Genomic DNA, 22,690 nt, shown 5'->3' on the forward strand with positions numbered 1-22,690 from the left:
GTTCATACAAGGAGAAGACTGATCAGAGATGCAGCCAAGAGGCCCATGATCACTCTGGATGAACTGCAGAGATCTACAGCTGAGGTGGGAGACTCTGTCCATAGGACAACAATCAGTCGTATATTGCACAAATCTGGCCTTTATGGAAGAGTGGCAAGAAGAAAGCCATTTCTTAAAGATATCCATAAAAAGTGTTGGTTAAAGTTTGCCACAAGCCACCTGGGAGACACACCAAACATGTGGAAGAAGGTGCTCTGGTCAGATGAAACCAAAATTGAACTTTTTGGCAACAATGCAAAACGTTATGTTTGGCGTAAAAGCAACACAGCTGAACACACCATCCCCACTGTCAAACATGGTGGTGGCAGCATCATGGTTTGGGCCTGCTTTTCTTCAGCAGGGACAGGGAAGATGGTTAAAATTGATGGGAAGATGGATGGAGCCAAATACAGGACCATTCTGGAAGAACCTGATGGAGTCTGCAAAAGACCTGGGACTGGGACGGAGACTTGTCTTCCAACAAGACAATGATCCAAAACATAAAGCAAAATCTACAATGAAATGGTTCAAAAATAAACATATCCAGGTGTTAGAATGGCCAAGTCAAAGTCCAGACCTGAATCCAATCGAGAATCTGTGGAAAGAACTGAAAACTGCTGTTCACAAATGCTCTCCATCCAACCCCACTGAGCTCGAGCTGTTTTGCAAGGAGGAATGGGAAAAATGTTCAGTCTCTCGATGTGCAAAACTGATAGAGACATACCCCAAGCGACTTACAGCTGTAATCGCAGCAAAAGGTGGCGCTACAAAGTATTAACTTAAGGGGGCTGAATCATTTTGCACGCCCAATTTTGCAGTTTTTGATTTGTTAAAAAAGTTTGAAATATCCAATAAATGTCGTTCCACTTCATGATTGTGTCCCACTTGTTGTTGATTCTTCACAAAAAAAATACAGTTTTATATCTTTATGTTTGAAGCCTGAAATGTGGCAAAAGGTCGCAATGTTCAAGGGGGCCGAATACTTTCGCAAGGCACTGTACTTCTCACCAGTGCCCCCTGTGCTCTGATACCCAGCAGGTCTGCCAATGCAGCTTTTCTCCTCTTGAGGGCCTGAGTATGGCCTCGATCTCCTGTGGTCTCAACCAACGTCATGAGTTCCACTATTTCAATCTCTAGGGCTTTCATTGATCTGGTGATATCCTTCGTGACATTCCTCGTGTATTGATTACAAAATTGTTGAATCTGGATTTTCCCTATATCCCACCATTGTTGAAGGGATACAAAACTGGCCTTTTGAGACCTCCACCTCTCACAAAAAAAACTGAAACAGTTCCTGAAGTGAGCATCACTCAATAAAGTTATATTAAAATGCCAGTATGCGCTTTTAGGTTTTACATCGTTAATGAACACCACCTCTGTTATTAAACAATGATCTGGGGTTATCACACTTGATTTACAGACCTGAGATTGACGCTCAAAAACATAAAACCTATCTAACCTGGCCATAGAGATGATGTTCTCTCTCACATGCGCCCAGGTGTACTGCCTTGTTCCTCCATGTTGACTCCGCCAAATATCACACAGTTCATTTGTTACAATAAGGCGTTTTAAAAACGTCCTTGAGGCTATATGAGGTTCTTGGTGATTTCTATCTAAATCGCTAATTGTGCAGTTAAAATCCCCAGCAATAAACAAATAATCTTCTTTGTTACATTTCTCAATGGTATTTGATAATGTCTCTAAAAAACATACCCTCTCAACTGTCACCACTGGGGCATATACATTTATCAGACACATATTGATGTTTTCATACCTTGCTCTAACTTTTAATAACCTCCCCTCAACTACCTCTTCAACCTCATATGACAAAGGCAAAAACCCTTTTGAGAACAAGATAACCACACCCCCACTTTTTGAGTTTTTATGACTACACACCACTGTCCCCCCCCCACTCCTGTTGCCACATAACTTCATTTTCCAAATTACTATGCGTTTCTTGTAGAAAAATTATGTCACTTCCCTTTCCCCTCATTAACTCATACACCATGGCTCTTTTTTTAACATCTCTTGCCCCATTTACGTTTATAGAAGAGATCTTAAAACTGCTCATGGATTTTAAAAAAATACAGAGGAAGATACAGCCACCACATCTCTTTACAGAGTTAAAACTGCAACTGAACTCTTTCATTTACATCACTTATCACTCTCGTGACCACTTTCTTGAGTCTAGAAATTTCAGGGCTTTTCAAACCTCCCCCTGTAATTTTTGACATCAGAAACTTTGCTGATTCAATAAACAATTCACGTTCAGGGAAAATTCAGTTACATTGTAATCCTGCATATATTTCTTCCCTTTTGTCAACATCAGAAATTGACGTATCTTCTCGATCCCATACCTCCCTTCCACCCCATCTATCTCACTATATTGTTGTGACGCGTCAGATGACTCACTCTCGCTATCCTCCCCAGAAGAAAACCCCATCTCTACAACCTGTTCATCTTCAACTGATTTATCCATCTCTACCTTTCTCTTAGAATTAGACCCTTCACCACCCCTTAAATTCTTCCTTTTACTCCTCGGTATTTTGAAAACATCCGCTTCCTTTTCCGTTATTTCAATCTCCTCTTGACCTCCAATTTCATTTTCCAGCACCACCTGAGCGACGGCAGTCGCAATCTCACCTACAGTTTCCTCTCCCTCTTTGTTCTGATCTACCACAATTGCCCTCGTATCCACAATGCCTTCCTCTTGTTGATAATGGGATATGTAGGAGGGTGAGCCGGTCAAGGATCGATTCAGACAAGGTGGTCTATTGTATGACAAGTGACAGTTTAATTATGAGTAAAGATATCTGGTACAACGTATACGGGCCCATTTCATTCGGTTCTTAAGGAACCAGCAGAAAAGAAGCCCCGCTAACAGTTTGCACATGTCTCATATACAGAACAGAAAGTAGGTTGATTCTAGAAGATCGGGTCTTCGGGTTGGTTCAGGCTGAGGTGTAGTCTTCTTGGATTGGCCCTGTTGGGCCGTCCGTCATCCCTCTGAGTCTAGTCGTCCCGTTCCTTGTCACACAATGTTCAGCTAAGAAGGAGATTAGGTGTGTGCGCTGTCCTCAGTCACACAATGTTCGGCTAGAAAGGAGATTAGGTGTGTGCGCTGGTTTCTGCAAGTCAAGGCTGTCTCTTCCTCCCAATGTGTGGGTGTATGTCTTATCTGTGTGTCCTCGGCAGTTAGTGTGTGTAATGTGTGTGTGCTGTGTGTGTGGGTGTGGGAGCTATCCTGTATGGGACCTAACATGTTTTACTGTGAAAATACGTTGTCTCAGTTATAGCAATGTAATAGCAGTAGGCTGGTCACCTGCATAAGAAATAGCACTTCCTTACAAATCCCTCTCTTCACGTCTCCCCAGAGACGTGACACAACCTAACTAGATCCAGACACAAAAAGAAAACTTTTCCCAGAAGGAAAAGTTTTGTGATTCCCTCTCTTCACATCTCCTAAGAGATGTGACATAAACTAGGCTAACAATTACAAAGTTTAAAATACCTTCATGTTCTCCATTCGATCCCACTATGTACTAGATTGGCTACCAGCCACCTAGGAACTTGCAACCCTCATGTCAAAAGAGAACAACAGCTCATTGAAAAACAGAACAAAAGAAAATGGTGTGAAATTTAAGCCCCCCTTTTTGACACCCACTAGGGTGTCACTCATTATCCCTTATTTCAGCAGTCATAGCATTTCATGAAAAGAAAAACAAAACCTAGTAGGCACTCTCAACCTCATCCTCAAATTCGGGCAGGTCATTAGCAAGCAGAGGAAACATCTGGGAAAGGGGGGAAGGGTCAATAGCTCTAGAGATAACCCTAGTGGTAAGGGAACGGATACATGGAATGCAACAGCATCCACAGAGAACCAAAATGGCCGCGAACACCGAAATGGAGACCAAAATGGAGGAGACCAGGGTTTTATATTTATCAAAGGCACTCATCCAGGAGTCCCACATTGAGGTATCAATCCCAGAATGAGATTTCATTTTACCATTAAGAGTCCTCAAACCTTCTAGGGCTACGGTCAAGCTACCATCGGAGGCTGTGTTATTAGGGATGAAAGTACAACACTGTTCACCAAACATAGTGCAAGCTCCACCTTTCTCTGCCGGTAGCATATCCACTGCAATGCGATTCTGGAATGTATTCTATCCACATTTTTATTAACAGTGCATCACCAACAAATGGAGGACTCAAACCCAGCTGCCACCTGATCCACCAATTTGTACTCGTCAGGAACTCCCCTTGGGGCTCCAATGGCGTCTATGTACGTCGGATCACCACTAGATGGGGTGGTGGCACGCCTGGAACGTCCCCTCCAATATTCAGGGTTCACCCTCTGGACCCTAAGGATGAGGTCTCCAGCCTCTGTAGGGTAGATAGAAACAGGCAAAAGGAGAGTAACAAGTGCACAGCTTCCAGTAGTATTGGAGGGTAATTTATCAAACAGGACAGTGTTGCCACACCACCACCCCACATCTGCTCTGGATATTGGCCTGAAACTCCCAACAATGTTGATTGTATCCAGACACCAATTCCCAGGAACCTGTCCCACATTAGTACCGCCTCCCGTCATTTTGACACAGGTGAAATGTGCCCTGGCAACCTTGTTGGAAAACAATGGTTTCCTAGCAGTAGATTTAGTCATGGGATAGACAGCATCCCAGGCAGAGCAATTACAACTGGGGTTATCCGTAGTCATTAATGGGATTAAACATGTTAGAGTCACATCTGTAACAGACTTCTTAAAACACGTTATGATGCAAGCAGCACAACACATCAATAATAAAAATACAAGAATTAGGGTCAGAAATCCAGTAACCACCATACCAGTGTACTTACCAAACCAGGCTCCCAACCAAAAGAACAGTCCAGACTCCTCCACCCCCGCCATGGTCCTCATCTCAGCAGATAGTGCACCAAGCCCATTAAAGGCCTTAGCTATACCACCATCTGGAGTGGTGTTATTAGGAATATACGTGCAACATTGTTCACCGAACATCTTGCAGACTGTCTGGCAACCCTAGATGTGGCCTCAAGCTGTTCAGACAGACCAGTGAGTGCATCACGGGGGTAATTCACAAAACGCTGTTGATTATAGTAGATATAACTGATCCATGCAGTCTGGCTAGCATCCACTATGGCTGGACCTATAATAGGTAGTAAGTGCCAGAGTCCATCATTCCTACCCAAGGCCTGAAACTCATGAGGAACCCCCACTGGCACTCCCAACAGGTTAGTGTGTATGTCAACTACATCCTCTGTCCATGGAGCACTACATCTATGTCTCCCATGGGATGGAATGTTTTCAGGTCCCCTGGATACAGAACCCAACAGCTGTTCAGAAGTAACATCAACAATGGTCAGTGGAATTATCAAGCTGGTCAGAGCACACGTACCTTGCCAGTCTCCTCTAAGAATGGGTCTCAGTACTCTTTTGGGTCCACATATACACCACACATCAGCCAGACCACTAGTTTGGTTTAGGCCTGTAACTGGACAAGTGGCATAAATGGTTATGTTACTGCTGCAATCAGCTTCAGGCAATCTCCCATAGTCCATGCCACTACCTGTACCCGTGATGCAACTGTAATTGCCCCCATATGCCTTAACACCCCAAGGGGCCCGATGAGGAGGTACTGTAGGAAACACAAGGCTCAAAGAGGAACAGAGGGTTGAATTGGGCTGAACCTGGTAAAAACCTCTCAGAATACACAACCACCCCTCTCCTTCTCCTATAGCAAATGGGTGTGTAGCCAGAACAAGTCTAGCATGACTACAAATAGTGCAGTCCTTTCTTCTCATGGTTTTAGCTGTGTACCTCATATAAGACAGCCACAAATTGTCCCTACCATCAAAACCAGTCTCAGTGCCTAATTGATCAATAGCTGTGTAGTCTCTAACATGAATTACCTGAATGGGATTTTTTAACACAGTGGTGGTAGGTGGCAGGTTCGGTCCAGGGGTGGTAGAGGAGTGTGTCTGGCCCTGGTTCGTCTGGGACCTCTGGTTTTGGCAGCTCCCTAATAGAAAACACACCCATCGTGTCTGTCCCGGTCCTTTGTAGTCCGAGGGTGTAAGTGCCTGCATCAGAGAGCTTAATAGTTTTGATGGTTAGTAGGATTTCATCACCTTTACAAAGTTCAACAGTGCTACCAGGTTTTCCCCATATGATGGAAAACCTATCCACCTTTGTGGGATCCCCTATGCTATAAGAATACCCTCTTCTCCAATCCTAGAATTGTCCCAAGTTGGTTATCATGTAATCCCCATATGGACACCCTCCCCCATTACACAGGTACACTGACACTCCTGTAAAGCCCCACCCTCTCCCAGAGAACACATCACTAGCAAGAGCCAGACACATCTTCACTTCTATGAACAAAAACAGGGGTGACAGGACAGGGAGGGTTACTTCATTCGAGAGATGGCCCCCGGAATCCTGTTAATTCCAGTTCTCCTCTCGAACACTGTTTATTGTTCGACAGTGGCAATGTGTGTGCTACCCTCCCCCGTGCGATATGAATCCGGGTAGCTCTTTCAGCTAGCTGTCACCAGGAGTCCTTGTATGGTCCCCCCAACAAGCCTCTGGGACTGGATTGAGTGACTTCACCTGTAGTTCACCTGTAATGCATAAAATCCTGGACATACAGGCTTGGTTAACAAACAGTTTCTCATATGTTTTATCTGATTATATCTTTAGTTTCTTATCCAATAGGCCCCATCCTATCCTAGACCACAATTTACCCATCCCCCTTTTGATACCTGGCTCTGCCCAGGTAACAACCTTACCTACTCTAAATAATGACTTAGGTAAGATTAGTATATTATCCCTCTGTTCTGACATTATCATGTAGGAGCGCCCCTTTCATTTTCCACATGTCCAATTCTCCCTTTTGTCTCCACTCAGTAACTGTTATCTACACATTCTGTTATCTTTGCTCGTCCTGGCTCCCTTTTAAAACTTCTCCTCTCTGCTCTCCAACCTTCAAGGTCTCTGCAGTGCAGGGGAGGGCTCTTCTGTCTGCCTTTTCCCCTTATTTGTCTGTAGCTCGTTTTCTCATGTTTCCAAATTTGAACTAAATGTCTCACTGTTTGGCTTTATCTAAACTCATGGATTTTTTTTAGAAAAACATGTCTATGGTGGCACTTTCTAAAGTCCTTATATAGGTTAATTAAACACCACTATAATTAATTTACCTTAAAAAATAAAATACAACATTTAAAAAAAAAAAAAAACGTATTACCCATGACCACAAATTAAATATTCAAATGGCACCCCCTATACACAGGTGTTAAAACCAAACACAAATATCTCAATTTCTTCCCTGCCCTGTTGGCTCAAAATATGTCCCAAATACTTAACATGAGTCTACCATAAATAAAACTTATCCTAGCTAAATTTTCACACCACGTTCATCGGAGAAAATATATTGACACTATAATGTAAATTTCACTGCATTTTTGTATTAAATTACCTTAATATCAGTATTACAAATTACCCTAGATTCTCCATCCAAATGGCTTTCCAATGAGGCTGATCAGACCACAAAGGAAAGTTACAATGGAGGTCATAAGTCATACCACCCCTTCAAAGAAGTGTTTCTTACTATATTAAACAACATTCCTCTATCAAAAGATTTCACCTATTTAATTAAGACTCAGAAAATAAAAACGTATAATATTTCATATGTGAGTGTACCCCTTTAAGATATCTTGTCTTTGGGAACATTGAAATCCCCTTAAACCCAAAACGTTTGCTACAAACAAAACCTAATAATTATAATAATACCTTCAAATAATTTGTTTTAAATTTCCTCAATGTTTCATGTAACTCATTCAGTCTTTAAAGGATTGTCTCCCCAAAATGCTTTATACCCTGCCAATAAACTCACACAATTGTGATAAACGTGCACTGTCCCTTTAACATAAAATAATATCAGCCTGCAATCCACTCTGCGGGTCTTTCATTGTTCCCCATAATGAAAACAGATTCTAATGTTAGTATACCTTAACCTCCTGTTTAATTTCAGTGGTGTTATCTGAACAATCAAACCAAAATCAATAACCGGGAAGTACTTGTGTAAATTAATTAAAAGAACAAAATAAATCTACCTTATTTCTCAGCACTTGGTTAGAACATCACTCCCGTTTTACATCGACCACACCCTTCGCCCCGTCCCTAGTGTATATCTTATCTATTATTCAGTGGCTCAATTAATGTTTAACGTAAGTATGTTCAGATGTTGATTATGTAATTCTACAATATTAGTATAGTTCAAACCTCATATAATATATATATTTTTTTTTTTAGAATTTAGGAAATACTTTTTCCACAATAATTTTAAATATTGGTAATGATATCAGGGACTTGTGAAACGCCGTTTACATTTAGTCTATAGTCGACACACAAATATTCTTACATGTACATAGCTTAGACAAAATTGATCAATTACAACATCTTATTCTATGACATCACACATTCGTACATTTATCACATTAATTCAGGCCACAACACAAAGCGGACTTTTCAGTCCAACATACATTAATCTATTGTAGACACCTCACCGGACACAGCCGGCTATTGGATTTTAACCTCACCGGACACAGCCTGACTATTGGTTATCACTACGCCTAATTGGAGTTTCTATATACTACTTTTGCAGACGCACGACCGGTCACTAGCCGGACTATCAGTAGCAACTCTGGTCACGCCCTTTTTCAGACGCCCGACCGGTCACTAGCCGGACAATCGGTAGCAACTCTGGTCACGTCTATGTTCAATTATAGATCACCTTACCGGACTCAAGCCGGACCGGTCACTAGCCGGACTATCGGTAGCACTCTATAATGACTATTTTATCCCTTACCGGTGTCTGCCACCGGACCGTTCGCAAGCCGGACTATCAGAATATTCTACGTTGTAAGTTAATTTAGGTCTACTTCTACATATCCCTTACCGGTGTCTGCCACCGGACCGTTCTCAAGCCGGACTATCGGAATATTCTAACTACTACTCATCCCTTACCGGTGTCTGTCACCGGACCGTTCTCATGCCGGACTATCGGGATATTCTAATTACCACATATGTTTACTTCACTGTCAATTTCAAGTCCATTATTTATGTAAAATTTACACAAAAATTCTTACCCACACTCGGTACTACTGATCGTAATTTGGTATGACTATTCGACAATATGCAAAGTTTGATAAAACAGGTTTTGCTTACCTTATTTTGTGGTCGACCAGAGATCAGTTTCCCGAGTTGAGCAGAATTGTTGTCCACCCCCGAATGGTTTTCACCTGTCCTCCGGGAACCGTCCTTTCACCAACTCGCCCCCTCACACCCACATCAACCACTCTGGACTGGGTCGTTAGTAAACCATCCTCTGCTACCAAGTTTCTGTTGATAATGGGATATGTAGGAGGGTGAGCCGGTCAAGGATCGATTCAGACAAGGTGGTCTATTGTATGACAAGTGACAGTTTAATTATGAGTAAAGATATCTGGTACAACGTATACGGGCCCATTTCATTCGGTTCTTAAGGAACCAGCAGAAAAGAAGCCCCGCTAACAGTTTGCACATGTCTCATATACAGAACAGAAAGTAGGTTGATTCTAGAAGATCGGGTCTTCGGGTTGGTTCAGGCTGAGGTGTAGTCTTCTTGGATTGGCCCTGTTGGGCCGTCCGTCATCCCTCTGAGTCTTGTCGTCCCGTTCCTTGTCACACAATGTTCAGCTAAGAAGGAGATTAGGTGTGTGCGCTGTCCTCAGTCACACAATGTTCGGCTAGAAAGGAGATTAGGTGTGTGCGCTGGTTTCTGCAAGTCAAGGCTGTCTCTTCCTCCCAATGTGTGGGTGTATGTCTTATCTGTGTGTCCTCGGCAGTTAGTGTGTGTAATGTGTGTGTGCTGTGTGTGTGGGTGTGGGAGCTATCCTGTATGGGACCTAACATGTTTTACTGTGAAAATACGTTGTCTCAGTTATAGCAATGTAATAGCAGTAGGCTGGTCACCTGCATAAGAAATAGCACTTCCTTACACTCTCCTACTTTTCCAACCACATCTGCCCACCTTCTCTCTTCCCCTGCACCCTGTAGTATTTTCATCCCTTCGCGGTGGTGCGTTAATTGCACCCGCACTAAAGCTACTACCAGGCTCAGCGCGCTCATTCTCTGGACAACTACGCACCAAATGCCCCTCTCTTCATTGATTCATTAGATGCATAGAAGACATAATCAAATCCATCAATCTTAAAACTAAATGCTAAATTCAGTTCATCTCCTTCCTTTTTTTATCATATCAAATCATATGCACTTGTCTCCTATGAGACACGACATGTTTCAACAACGGAGATTTGCATCCAAAAAGAACCTTCTTTATTGTAGATACGATTTGACCATGGCGAGATAACTCTCGCTCTAACACTTCATCTCTAACAAATGGTGGCACGTTAGAAAGCATAACTTTCTTCACCGGATTCATAAGCGGAAATACCGGCGTCTGTGTCTCCCGCAACACAACACCTCTCTCAACTATCTTATTCACCTTTTCAATTGAATCTAAGAATATCACTACAGCGCTATTCATCCTTGAGGCTGATTTGATGCTATCATACCCAATGATAGCACCCACAGCCAAGCTACATTCTTCCACTGAACACCCGGCCGCAGCAGGAATCTTTACTCCATACCTCCGACTCAGTTTTTCAAACTCTACACTTCGGCGAGTGGCCATTGCAACCAGCCCCACCCGCTGAAAAACCAACCTCAAAGATCCCACCACCCCTATATGTGCTTAATGATAGTTAAACAAGATACCCTTAAAACAACTAAACTAATCAATAGATATATATATATATATATATACCAAAACCCGATAGAGTGAAAGTAAATTCCATTCGCTCTCACAATCACTCCTGCTTAACGACTCACTCCCAGCATGCACTCCGACGAGAGAGAGAGAATTAGAGACAGCATACTTAAATTCACACAGGACACCGGTAAGACAGGAGAAGTACTCCAGATATAACAAACTGACTCTAGCCCCCGACACATAAACTACTGCAGCATAAATACTGGAGGCTGGGACAGGAGGGTCAGGAGACACTGTGGGCCCATCCGATGATACCCCCGGACAGGGCCAAACAGGAAGGATATAACCCCACCCACTTTGCCAAAGCACAGCCCCCACACCACTAGAGAGATATCTTCAACCCCCAACTTACCATCCTGAGACAAGGCCCGAGTATAGCCCACAAAGATCTCCGCCACGGCACAACCCCAGGGGGGGCGCCAACCCAGACAGGAAGATCACATCAGTGACTCAACCCACTCAAGTGACGCTCCCCTCCTAGGGACGGCATGAAAGAGCACCATTAAGCCAGTGACTCAGCCCCTGTAATAGGGTTAGAGGCAGAGAATCCCAGTGGAAAGAGGGGAACCGGCCAGGCAGAGACAGCAAGGGCGGTTCCTTGCTCCAGAGCCTTTCCGTTCACCTTCACACTCCTGGGCCAGACTACACTCAATCATATGACCCACTGAAGAGATGAGTCTTCAGTAAAGACTTAAAGGTTGAGACCGAGGTTGCGTCTCTCACATGGGTAGGCAGACCATTCCATAAAAATGGAACTCTATAGGAGAAAGCCCTGCCTCCAGCTGTTTGCTTAGAAATTCTAGGGACAATTAGGTGGCCTGCGTCTTGTGACCGTAGCGTACTTGTAGGTATGTACGACAGGACCAAATCAGAGAGATAGGTAGGAGCAAGCCCATGTTATGCTTTGTAGGTTAGCAGTAAAACCTTGAAATCAGCCCTTGCCGTGACAGGTAGCCAGTGTAGGGAGGCTAGCACTGGAGTAATATGATCACATTTTTGGGTTCTAGTCAGGATTCTATTTAGTGCTTTATCCGGGTAACCAGAAAGTAGAGCATTGCAGTAGTTTAACCTAGAAGTAACAAAAGCATGGATACATTTTTCTGCATCGTTTTTGGACACAAAGTTTCTGATTTTTGCAATGTTACCTAGATGGAAAAAAAGCTGTCCTTGAAACAGTCTTGAAATGTTCGTCAAAAGAGAGATCATGGTCCAGAGTAACGCCGAGGTCCTTCACAGTTTTATTTGAGACGACTGTACAACCATTAAAATTAATTGTCAGATTCAACAGAAGATCTCTTTGTTTCTTGGGACCTAGAACAAGCATCTCTGTTTTGTTCGAGTTCAAAAGTAGAACGTTTGCAGCCATCCACTTCCTTATGTCTGAAACACAGGCTTCTAGCGAGGGCAATTATTCGATGCCGACACATCTTTCTAGCTGATTTACAAGCTGAAGCTATGTTGCACTTGGTGACCTCTGACTGTTTCATACAAACATCGTTGGTGCCGACGTGGATAACAATATCTCTATACTCTCTACACTCGCCAGTTTTAGCTTTAGCCAGCACCATCTTCAGATTAGCCTTTACGTCGGTAGCCCTGCCCGCTGGTAAACAATGTATGATCGCTGGATGATTCGTTTTAAGTCTAAAATATATTTTATTTTTTCTCTGTTCCTAGGCCGTCATTAAAAATAAGAATTTGTTCTTAACTGACTTGCCTAGTTAAATAAAGAAAAAATAAAATAAATTATGGGCAGCTTCATTGAGGCCATCTCCATTTCGAAATCGTCAATTGTCTTCTTCTACTATTTCTATGAGTTGGTAAACAAACAAACAGCCACCATGTTGTTTGAAATGGTGAAAAGTCAAGGTTGGCAATTTACCTGCAGTTATGGAATGTTTACTCACAATTATAATTAATTGTCTGTCCACTTGATGACCAGAATGGAAGTATGTGATCCTTTCTTAACCCATATTAAGTCCAACCCAGTTGAATACTTAAAAATTGTGAAAGTCCTCAATAGTGCTGCCCATGCAGAAACATGCTTTTGGGCACTAGAGTCCTCTATCTTTCTCTATGAGGCAACCCAATTGGAGGAAGACAATATTCTTTGATCATTGGCTGATCACTCCCAAACCATAGGAATCCCCACCCAGTTGACTACTTTTTAATGGTGGAAGACGTCAATGGCAATGTTTAAAGTAAAATGAGTTTTTTTCCATCTAGCGTTCTCTATTTATCTCTATTTTTAAAAACTTACACGAAAACACCTGCTATTTTGCCAAAATAATGAAAGGAAAAGTGATAACTAAACATTTAACAACATAATGAATTAGATGCATAAGTAATTAAATCAATCAACATGTTCCACATTCATACAATCAACATTGAACATTTTACAGAGAACAATAGAGATTATATTTCTGTAAATTCAATTTAAAGGTTTTGAAAATTGGTTAAACATCATGTTTTTACTATTTAGTTCATTTGTTATGCAAATACATTTTCTCATATGAATCTGTAATAGGTTAATCAGAATGATCACTACTGTGCATGGTGCTCCCTTTACTGCTTATATTTCACTATGTTTCTGTAGTGACCCGTTTAGTGTGGTGGTAAGGAATTCAGGTATACAATAGAAACAAAGTGTGTGAGAAGTATCTTTGTCTATCTGACAGATGCTGGAAGACGTGTGTTGAACGTTGGGAAAAATAGGATACAACTTAGAAAAAAAATATAAACCCCCAAAAGTGCACCACTTCTGTAGAACAACCCATAAATGAATTATAGTTTTAACAATGTTTTGAGGCTTTACATTGTCTGTTTACATTTACATTGTTTACAAACATTGGAGTAAAACCAGATTATTTTCTTCAATAATCAATGGGTATGAATGAGTATACATTATATCATTCATTTATAAGTACAAAATGGATGTAGCAACTAAGTATTCTAGCTTTAAATTCAACATACACCTATAATGAACTTTCCAAAACAGCTACATTTATGGACATTTCTAAGGTTTCTGTATGTTTTGATATTCAGTGCTCTTTTCTCTCAGCTCTGCCTGCAACTACAGTGAAACCCTGTGTTCACTGGAGAAACAGTCACTCTGACGTGTTCAGCTGGGTCTTACAGTGACTGGAGCTATAAATGGTACAAAGACAACAGTGAGATTAGCTTGTCCCAGTATAAATACCTTAATACCAGATCCACCATCAGTAGAGTTACTGAGTCTGACCAGGGTCTCTACTGGTGTCAGGGAGAGAGAAGATTCAGACCCACATCTTCATCCATCAGTAGAGTTACTGAGTCTGACCAGGGTCTCTACTGGTGTCAGGGAGAGAGAAGATCCAGACCCACATCTTCATCCCATCAGTAGAGTTACTGAATCTGACCAGGGTCTCTACTGGTGTCAGGGAGAGAGAAGATCCAGACCCACATCTTCATCCATCAGTAGAGTTACTGAGTCTGACCAGGGTCTCTACTGGTGTCAGGGAGAGAGAAGATCCAGACCCACATCTTCATCCATCAGTAGAGTTACTGAATCTGACCAGGGTCTCTACTGGTGTCAGGGAGAGAGAAGATCCAGACCCACATCTTCATCCATCAGTAGAGTTACTGAGTCTGACCAGGGTCTCTACTGGTGTCAGGGAGAGAGAAGATCCAGACCCACATCTTCATCCATCAGTAGAGTTACTGAGTCTGACCAGGGTCTCTACTGGTGTCAGGGAGAGAGAAGATCCAGACCCACATCTTCATCCATCAGTAGAGTTACTGAGTCTGACCAGGGTCTCTACTGGTGTCAGGGAGAGAGAATATCCAGACCCACATCTTCATCCATCAGTGATGTTGTCTCTATTACTGTGAATAGTGAGTCTTTTAGTTGTTGTTGTTGTTGTTGTTATCTTACCATTCAAACCTATTGAAATACCCACAGACTATCAGCCGTCGACTACACTGACTTCAGACAAAGAAGACGTATTCACAGGAGACAGAGTGACACTGAACTGTACTGTAGAGTCTCCTGGATGGAAGTTTTACTGGTACAGACACACACCAGACTCTACACCAGTAACCACAACCTATGGAAACTCCTACACACTCAGCTGGGTCAGTGTCTCTGATGGAGGACAGTACTGGTGCAGAGCTGGGAGAGGAGACCCAGTCTACTACACCCTGTACAGTGACCCAGTCCAGATAAACATTACTGGTGAGTCTAAAACAGTTTTATGATAAATGGATGGTATTTTATATGGATAGAAAGTCATCTAGGGTATAATATTGTGTCTGTTTACTGTATCACAACAACGACAGCTAACTTGAAGCTATAGTGCAACAGTTTATTCAGTTAGTTGTCTGTGTTGTGTGTGTGCAGAGAGGCCTGTTGCTGTTCTGACCCTCCAACCCAACTGGACCCAGATATTCATTGGAGAGACTGTCACTATGAGATGTGACATACAGGGAGGAGGAGACTCTGACTGGAACTACAGATGGTATAAGAATAGTCCGGTAGTGATCCCCTTTAACATAAAGCCTGAGTACAGAATCAGTCCTGTCTACATGTCTAACAGTGGTTCATATACCTGTGAGGGTGTAAAGGGAAACAAGTTCTGCAAGACCAGTGAGGCTGTAAAACTGACCGTGTCTGGTAAGTCTATCTAATCATGTATAAAATAAATTCACTAGAATACTTTCTAAGACTGAAAGGTTGAAACCTGTCCTCTATCAAATCACAGATCAACCTCAACCTGTCCTGAGAATCTCTCCTCAGTGGCTGAACCCTGGAGACTCAGTGACTCTGAGCTGTGAGGTTGACAAGACGTCTACAGACTGGAGCTTCTCCTGGTACAGGACTGTTCCCTACAGAGCTGGGTTACCCTCCCTATCAGACAAGTCTTACTCTCTACAGCCCCTATCTGGCAATGTGACTACTGAAGACTCCTACACTCTGATCCCTGCTGGTCCTACTCACACAGGAGGATATGTGTGTAGAGCTGGGAGAGGAGACCCAGTCTATGACACACTCTACAGTGAACCTCAGTTTCTCTGGTCAGGAGGTAACTAACTGCATTGAAACTGTATTGAATCATATTTAAGTCACTCTTATGTGTCTATATAACTATAGGTTTGGCTGTCTCTCTTTGTTACAGATCTGCAGCCTTCAGCGTCTCTTACAGTAAATCCCAACAGAACTCAACACTTTACATCAAAGTCTCTCTCACTTATCTGTGAGCTGAAGGGGAACTCTACTGGATGGAGACTGAAGAGACACACAGAGACAGCATGGTCGTCAGAGTGTCCATCTACCTGGAGATCAATAACAGAATCCACCTGCACCATCACATCATTGGACACATGGTACAGTGGAGTGTTCTGGTGTGAGTCTGGATCAGGAGAGAACAGTAATGCTGTCAACATCACAGTAAATGGTACGTCTATTGTACAACAATCACTAGTGTTTTTACATTTCAATGCATGTTATGTTTCATTCTGTAACTGAATGATTGTCCCATAAAATATAATACAAGCTCATAAGATGTTGATGTATTGTGAGTGATGACTCCAGATTTACAGTATTATTGATATATTATGTTACACAGATGGTGATGTGATCCTGGAAAGTCCTGTCCATCCTGTGACTGAAGGAGACTCTGTGACTCTGACCTGTACATTTAGACATCAGGGAACAAATTCTAAACCCAAGACTGATTTCTACAAAGATGGAACACTCATCAAGAATGAGACCACAGGAGAGATGACCATCCCTGCAGTATCCAAGTCAGATGAAGGATTCTATAAGTGTAAATCTGATGAAGGAGAATCACCAGAGAGCTGGGTGACAATGAGAGGTGAGAAGAGCAGTGTGTGTGTGTGTGTGTGTGTGTGTGTGTGTGTGTGTGTGTGTTCAGGTGTCTTGATGGTAAAACAGGTGTTTTTCTAGTCCCTCCAGGTTCCGTTGTCTCCATCTCTCTGACCAGGCTGCTGTGTGGTCTACTGGTGATGTCTCCCTTTCTACTGGTGTCCATTGTGCTGATGGTGAAATGCTGCAGGGCTCGAGGTGAGAACTTTATTTCAGTGTATTTACAATCAGTTTATCCAGCTGGATAATCTCCTTCTATATGTCACGCTCTCTGATGGGTTACATTTTATCTCCTCAAGACCAGATACCATGTGATGATGTCATCGAACAGAACGAATCATCAGTGTGATCATTACAGCATGAACTGTAAGCTGAACAACCACTTTTATGATTGTAAAGTTTTTACCATTGATATAGGATAGTGTTTACTGAGTTTAATATCACTGAATGGAATTTCACAAATGCTGAATGTTATGATTTTGTAAGTTGACGTTTTCAGCTTTTGGTGGATTGTAAGCTTTCCTTTGTTATTGTTGATTGATGTAGATTTTTTTTATATTACACTTATCTGTCTTTATTTCAGTTTGCTAATTAAACAAGAGTGTAGTGCATTTTTTAAAATTAAAAGTCAAATTTGTTGTAGTTTTTTAAATATGTTGTATTTGAAATACCATCATGCTTTTTACATACAGGTGGATATATACAGTACATGAATCTTTTCTGTTTTTTATTCTAATTTTAAATACTAAAGATGCGTTTATACCTGGTTGGTCGACCTACTATAACAGTTAAGATAGAACACGTAGCTATAGTTTGTTATTAAAAATGTATATTTACACAATGCAGCTTTTATACTTATTATTATATAAAAGGTAGACTCAGCGAAATTACGTTGCCAAGAGTATCACTGCAGATATTGAGATGAGCGAGATGCAAGACTTCATTCTCACACAGCCACAGACAGTATCTGCACATATGCACGGGTTCACTTCACGTTCACAGTCTGGAAGTCACAGGACCAAAACAGGGAAGTTGAGTCTCATGCTTCAACGTTCTTAGTTGTTGTGGAAATTGAACCACTATGCAGTTTACTTTCTACATCTATGTCAAATCGCTGAATCTACCTTTAAACTCCACAAACTTTTGACTTATATTCGTTTTCAAATACTGTCTAAGTATTTTGTAAAAAAATAAAATAAACTTTTACAGCAGATATACATTTTCAACATGTATTTTGTAAAATGGTTTCAGTAGTTGTTATAGTAGTCAGATGAGTGTTCCACTATGGAAGTGATGATTCACCTCATCATTGTATTGCTTTGAAATATAACTTGATTTAAGTACATATTCATTTTACTTTCTGTATTTCTGAGTTGAAACAATGCTTGAATGTTTCTACACATTTCTTATTATGTAACACTTTCTAACAAAATCTCCATAGGGCTGACAGTCTTCTGTAAACCACATTCAGATTGACTTCTACTGATATGAACCCATACAGAAGTGTTCCATGTCTGTACTATTATGATGAGATAGAGAGAGGAAGGAATAAGAGGGCAGACCCAGTACACTGTGGGCTTATGCTGTTGCTATGTGACCAACGACCATATTAGTTTCTATATTGTGATCCACTAGAATGTGGAGTAGTTACAAGCCTGTCCCTGAAGGGGGCGATAACCCCAGATGTTTACCAGGCTGTACCCACTAAAGGTGAAGTCTGACTGCTTTTCCCCTTTAACCTTTCTCTCTCTATTTATGTTTGCTCCTTTACATGTTGTACAAGTGTCGCACACTCTACACTCTACAAAAATACACATTCAGATATTTAGAGGTAAATTATTGGAATAAATTGGGAAACGCTAAAATGTTTTGATTCATGTACCCAGTTTCCCAGCTTTGAATCTCCTCCCATCTCTGTTTTTTGGTAATGCATGTGTATGCTTCTGACGTACACACACACATACAAACTAAACAACACACACACATGCACATGCAAAATACATGAACAATTACCCTGATACACATCACATAAACAACACAATAACAAAGACATATATATATGTGGTCAGTCTTTAACTAAAAGTATCCCTCAGATCCATCTGAATAATGAAGGAGTTAGCTAGCGGACTGTGGTTTTGACTCATGCTACTACATATCAGTAATGTGTGTGAAGAGAGGGGGTGAGGAGGAGGAAGAAGGTGGGGGTGAAGATGTCTATTTGTGGGCAGAGGAACAACTGAGGTTCAAATCAAAATCAAATCAAACTTGATGTATTTAGCCCTTTGTACATCAGCTGATATCTCAAAGTGCTGTACAGAAACCCAGCCTAAAACCACAAACAGCAAGCAATGCAGGTGTTGAAGCTCGTTGGCTAGGAAAAACTCCCTAGAAAGGCCAAAACCTAGAGAGGAACCAGGCTATGAGGGGTGGCCAGTCCTCTTCTGGCTGTGCCGGGTGGAGATTATAACAGAACATGGCCAAGATGTTCAAATGTTCAATAATGACCAGCATGGTCAAATAATAGGTGTGGGACCGGTAGCACGTCCGGTGAACAGGTCAGGATTCCATAGTCGCAGGCAATACAGTTGAAACTGGAGCAGCAGCACGGCCAGGTGGACTGGGGACAGCAAGGAGTCATCATGCCAGGTAGTCCTGAGGCATTGTCCTAGGCCTCAGGTCCTCTGAGAGAGAGAAAGAGAGAATTAGAGAGGGCATACTTAAATTCACACAGGACACCGGATAAGACAGGATAAGTACTCCAGATATAACAAACTGACCCTAGCCCCCCGACACATAAACTACTGCAGCATAAATACTGGAGGCTGAGACAGGAGGGGTCAGGAGACACTGTGGCCCCAACCGATGATACCCCCGGACAGGGCCAAACAGGAAGGATATAACCCCACCCACTTTGCCAAAGCACAGCCCCCACACCACTAGGGGGATATCTTCAACCACCAACTTACCATCCTGAGACAAGGCCGAGTATAGCCCACAAAGATCTCCGCCACGGCACAACCCAAGGAGGGGCGCCAACCCAGGTTAGCACCCTAGGCTTGAAGGGAGGCCTACACTCAGTAAGGCATATCTATCTATCTATCTATCTATCTTTCTGTGCATTGTGGGTGCAAAAATTAAACAACCATCTGCACATTCTGATATCCAACTGCAAGCTCTGATGGCATCTCCGGTATCTATTCTCATTTCACCCTCCTTTTCTCCAATACGGAAGTAACCAGTGTGAGTTCATGTAGCTAATCATAAGAAGTCAGTCAGAAAACATACAGGCCAGCAACGGTTACTCTTTTTTTCTCACAGTCTTCATACATTTCTGTAGAATGCTTCTCTCTATTCTATTCTATTCTCTGTGCAGCAGCTGACATTAGTGGCTGTGTTGTGCTCACAACAGAAAATGGAGGACACACACTTTTTTTTCCCCCTGAATGCCCACCTCCCTCAAGCTCTCCCCCCGGCACTTTCTCATGTTTTCAGCCAGGGGTGGATTCAGCATGTCAGCCCTCCCTCCAGTCTCACCAACACACAGAGCAGGAGGGCAATATGTCTTCCACCCTTCACCATGGCCCTTTTTGCCTCTAACTGTTGGCGCAAACAATCACAGTCAAGGGGCTTCTTTGTCATTTGCAGAACTGAACACATTCAACTGAAATGTGGCTTCCGCATTGAACCCAAACCCTCTGAATCAGAGTGGTGAGGGGGGCTGCCTTAATTGACATCCATGTCTTTTGCACCTGGGGAACAGTTGTTGTGGGGGTTTAACTGCCTTGCTCAAGGGCAGAACGGCAGATTTATCCACTTTGACGGCTCAGGGATTCAAACAACCAACCTTTCAGTTACTGCCCCAACACTGGCCACCCTCTGTTTTTGTATCAAAGGGCGCTGCTACTCTATACAACAAGACAGGTGAAACCATATTGGCTTCCCTGTTCTACGGGAGACCAGGTTTCCGGCGCTCACTGTTAAAGCCCCTCAGCCCTTTTAAGGATTCTAAGAGATTATTTTGGCAAATGCGACTTGACGCTGTTATGGATAACACTCTCCTTTGAGCTAGAGATCAGTCAGTATAGTAATTTCTTACTTTACTTCTGGGTCTTAGGGAAGAACGGGGGGGGGGTTTACTTCACCCTCATTGGGCGGCAGAGCCACAGACAGCTATCTGGTACTGCCCTAGAGAAAGAAGCCAGTTCAGATTTGTCAGCATCATGGTGGGACCATTAACGCAGCAAAAGCAGGCTAGCTTCTACCCCAAACAGTTCAAAAGACCCATATTACCAAAATCTCCCAATAGTGAATCGCCGGAACCACATTTTATATTCATATACCATATCGTGAGCCGGTCTAAAACTACTCTCCCGTCATTAACCATTTGTTTACACTTCAGTCACCTGACGTTTTAAAGAGACAGTGTACAATTTTAATTGTAATGCATCTCAATAGGAAAATAGTGCATTTACACAATTTAGAATCCTAATATCCACAAATTACTGTAATTCCAATGACAGGTATTTGTATACACATTTTAGCTTTTATAATAAACAAATGTCTTTACAGTGTTACATATTAGTTTCTGGGGCACAACATGTGCTTCAAAAGTAGCTAGAATTCATATTGGCCCAATATAGGCTGTATCTCAATCAATATAAAAATGTGGTGCTCCTAACTTAAAACATTTGGGAGCACTATTGTTACAAATTTGTATTTTTATTTTAGAGCCCTGCAATAGGTCCTGGCAGCTATCGTCATGCAGGGTTTATAACCTAGCGAACAAAGCAATTCTCTATGGTGCGTGCATGTGTGTGTATGTGCGGGTTCGTGCATAGGTGTGTGTGCACGTGTGTGTTTGTTATTAAAAACATCTTTATTTAACCAGGCAAGTCAGTTAAGAACAAATTCTTATTTACAATGACGGCCTACCCCAGCCAAACCCTAACGACGCTGGGCCAATTGTGTGGCACCCTATGGGACGCCCAATCATGGCCGGTTGTGATACAGCCTGAAATCAAACCAGGGTCTGTAGTGACGCCTCTCGCAGTGCCTTAGACCGCTGTGCCACTCAGGAGCCCTGTTAAGTTAGGGTTTGTCTGAAGTTGTTATATTTCCTGTGTGGGCAGTGGAACAACTGAGGTTAGCTGGCTAGCTGGCTAAAGAGGAAGTAACCAGTGTGACATCATGCAGTATGGGGCCCTACAGAGAAGTTGGTCAGAAAAGAAACACGCCTTTAACCGATACTCTTTTTTCAGTCTTTGTTCATTTCTGTTGAAAGCTTTTCTCTCTAGTCCTCTGTGTGATGGTAAAGAGGCGTGAACTAATCCGTCTGTCATCGTATAGGAAGTAGAGGGGTTTGTCAGAAGAACTGTAGTTCAGAGTTCCAGCAGGACACAATGGAGTCCACCTTGATCTGTGTGTTACTCGGTAAGTACTGAGTGAGTGTGTTTGTGTATGAACACTAATTACCTGATTTACTAAACCTTTGATGGAAAAAAGACTACTCATGTATATTAAGAAAATGTTATACTTTAGCTTTTTTGTGTTTTATTCCTTATTGATAAAACAGTGGAAATGCTTATTAGTAAATTGTACTAAAATGATATTGCAGGACATGGTAAGTCTCTGGCCATTTTAAAGCTGCAGTCCGTACTTGAAACTACCACAAAACGGCCACCCTGCCACTTGTTGTGGTATACAGCTGAGGAATGTTGCTAGGGGAATTCATTCATGTACAGTGTTTGTTTACACTGATATTGTTAGCAAACATTGTCATTAAATAACAGTATATTCTGTGTTATATTTTATATTTATATAGCGCTTTTTAACCAATTGAGGTACTCAAAGTGCTTTACATAGTACTGGGAAACCCACCTCATCCACCAGCAATGTGTTG

General features: G+C 42.2%; 1 protein-coding gene across 4 annotated transcripts in view; it reads left to right on the top strand.

The window, feature by feature from the left end:
- LOC118936439 (basement membrane-specific heparan sulfate proteoglycan core protein-like) overlaps positions 1 to 22,690 on the top strand; it is a 100,266-nt gene that overhangs the window by 15,527 nt on the left and 62,049 nt on the right. Inside the window, exons 9-15 of one of the 4 annotated variants that reach the window (XM_036987403.1) lie at positions 14,869 to 15,141; positions 15,307 to 15,579; positions 15,668 to 15,988; positions 16,082 to 16,360; positions 16,532 to 16,780; positions 16,861 to 16,989; positions 17,091 to 18,006. The exons of 2 other annotated variants lie outside the window; for them this stretch is intronic. In XM_036987403.1, the coding sequence (XP_036843298.1) occupies positions 14,869 to 15,141; positions 15,307 to 15,579; positions 15,668 to 15,988; positions 16,082 to 16,360; positions 16,532 to 16,780; positions 16,861 to 16,989; positions 17,091 to 17,140 (1,574 nt within the window). In that variant the 3' untranslated portion in view covers positions 17,141 to 18,006. Of the gene's footprint in view, positions 1 to 14,868; positions 15,142 to 15,306; positions 15,580 to 15,667; positions 15,989 to 16,081; positions 16,361 to 16,531; positions 16,781 to 16,860; positions 16,990 to 17,090; positions 18,007 to 22,690 lie in introns of those variants that run through there. One more of the 4 variants, XM_036987404.1, reaches the window with a different exon arrangement.

The sequence above is a fragment of the Oncorhynchus mykiss genome, chromosome 9, assembly GCF_013265735.2.
Source record: "Oncorhynchus mykiss isolate Arlee chromosome 9, USDA_OmykA_1.1, whole genome shotgun sequence".
Classification (NCBI taxonomy): Eukaryota; Metazoa; Chordata; class Actinopteri; order Salmoniformes; family Salmonidae; genus Oncorhynchus; species Oncorhynchus mykiss.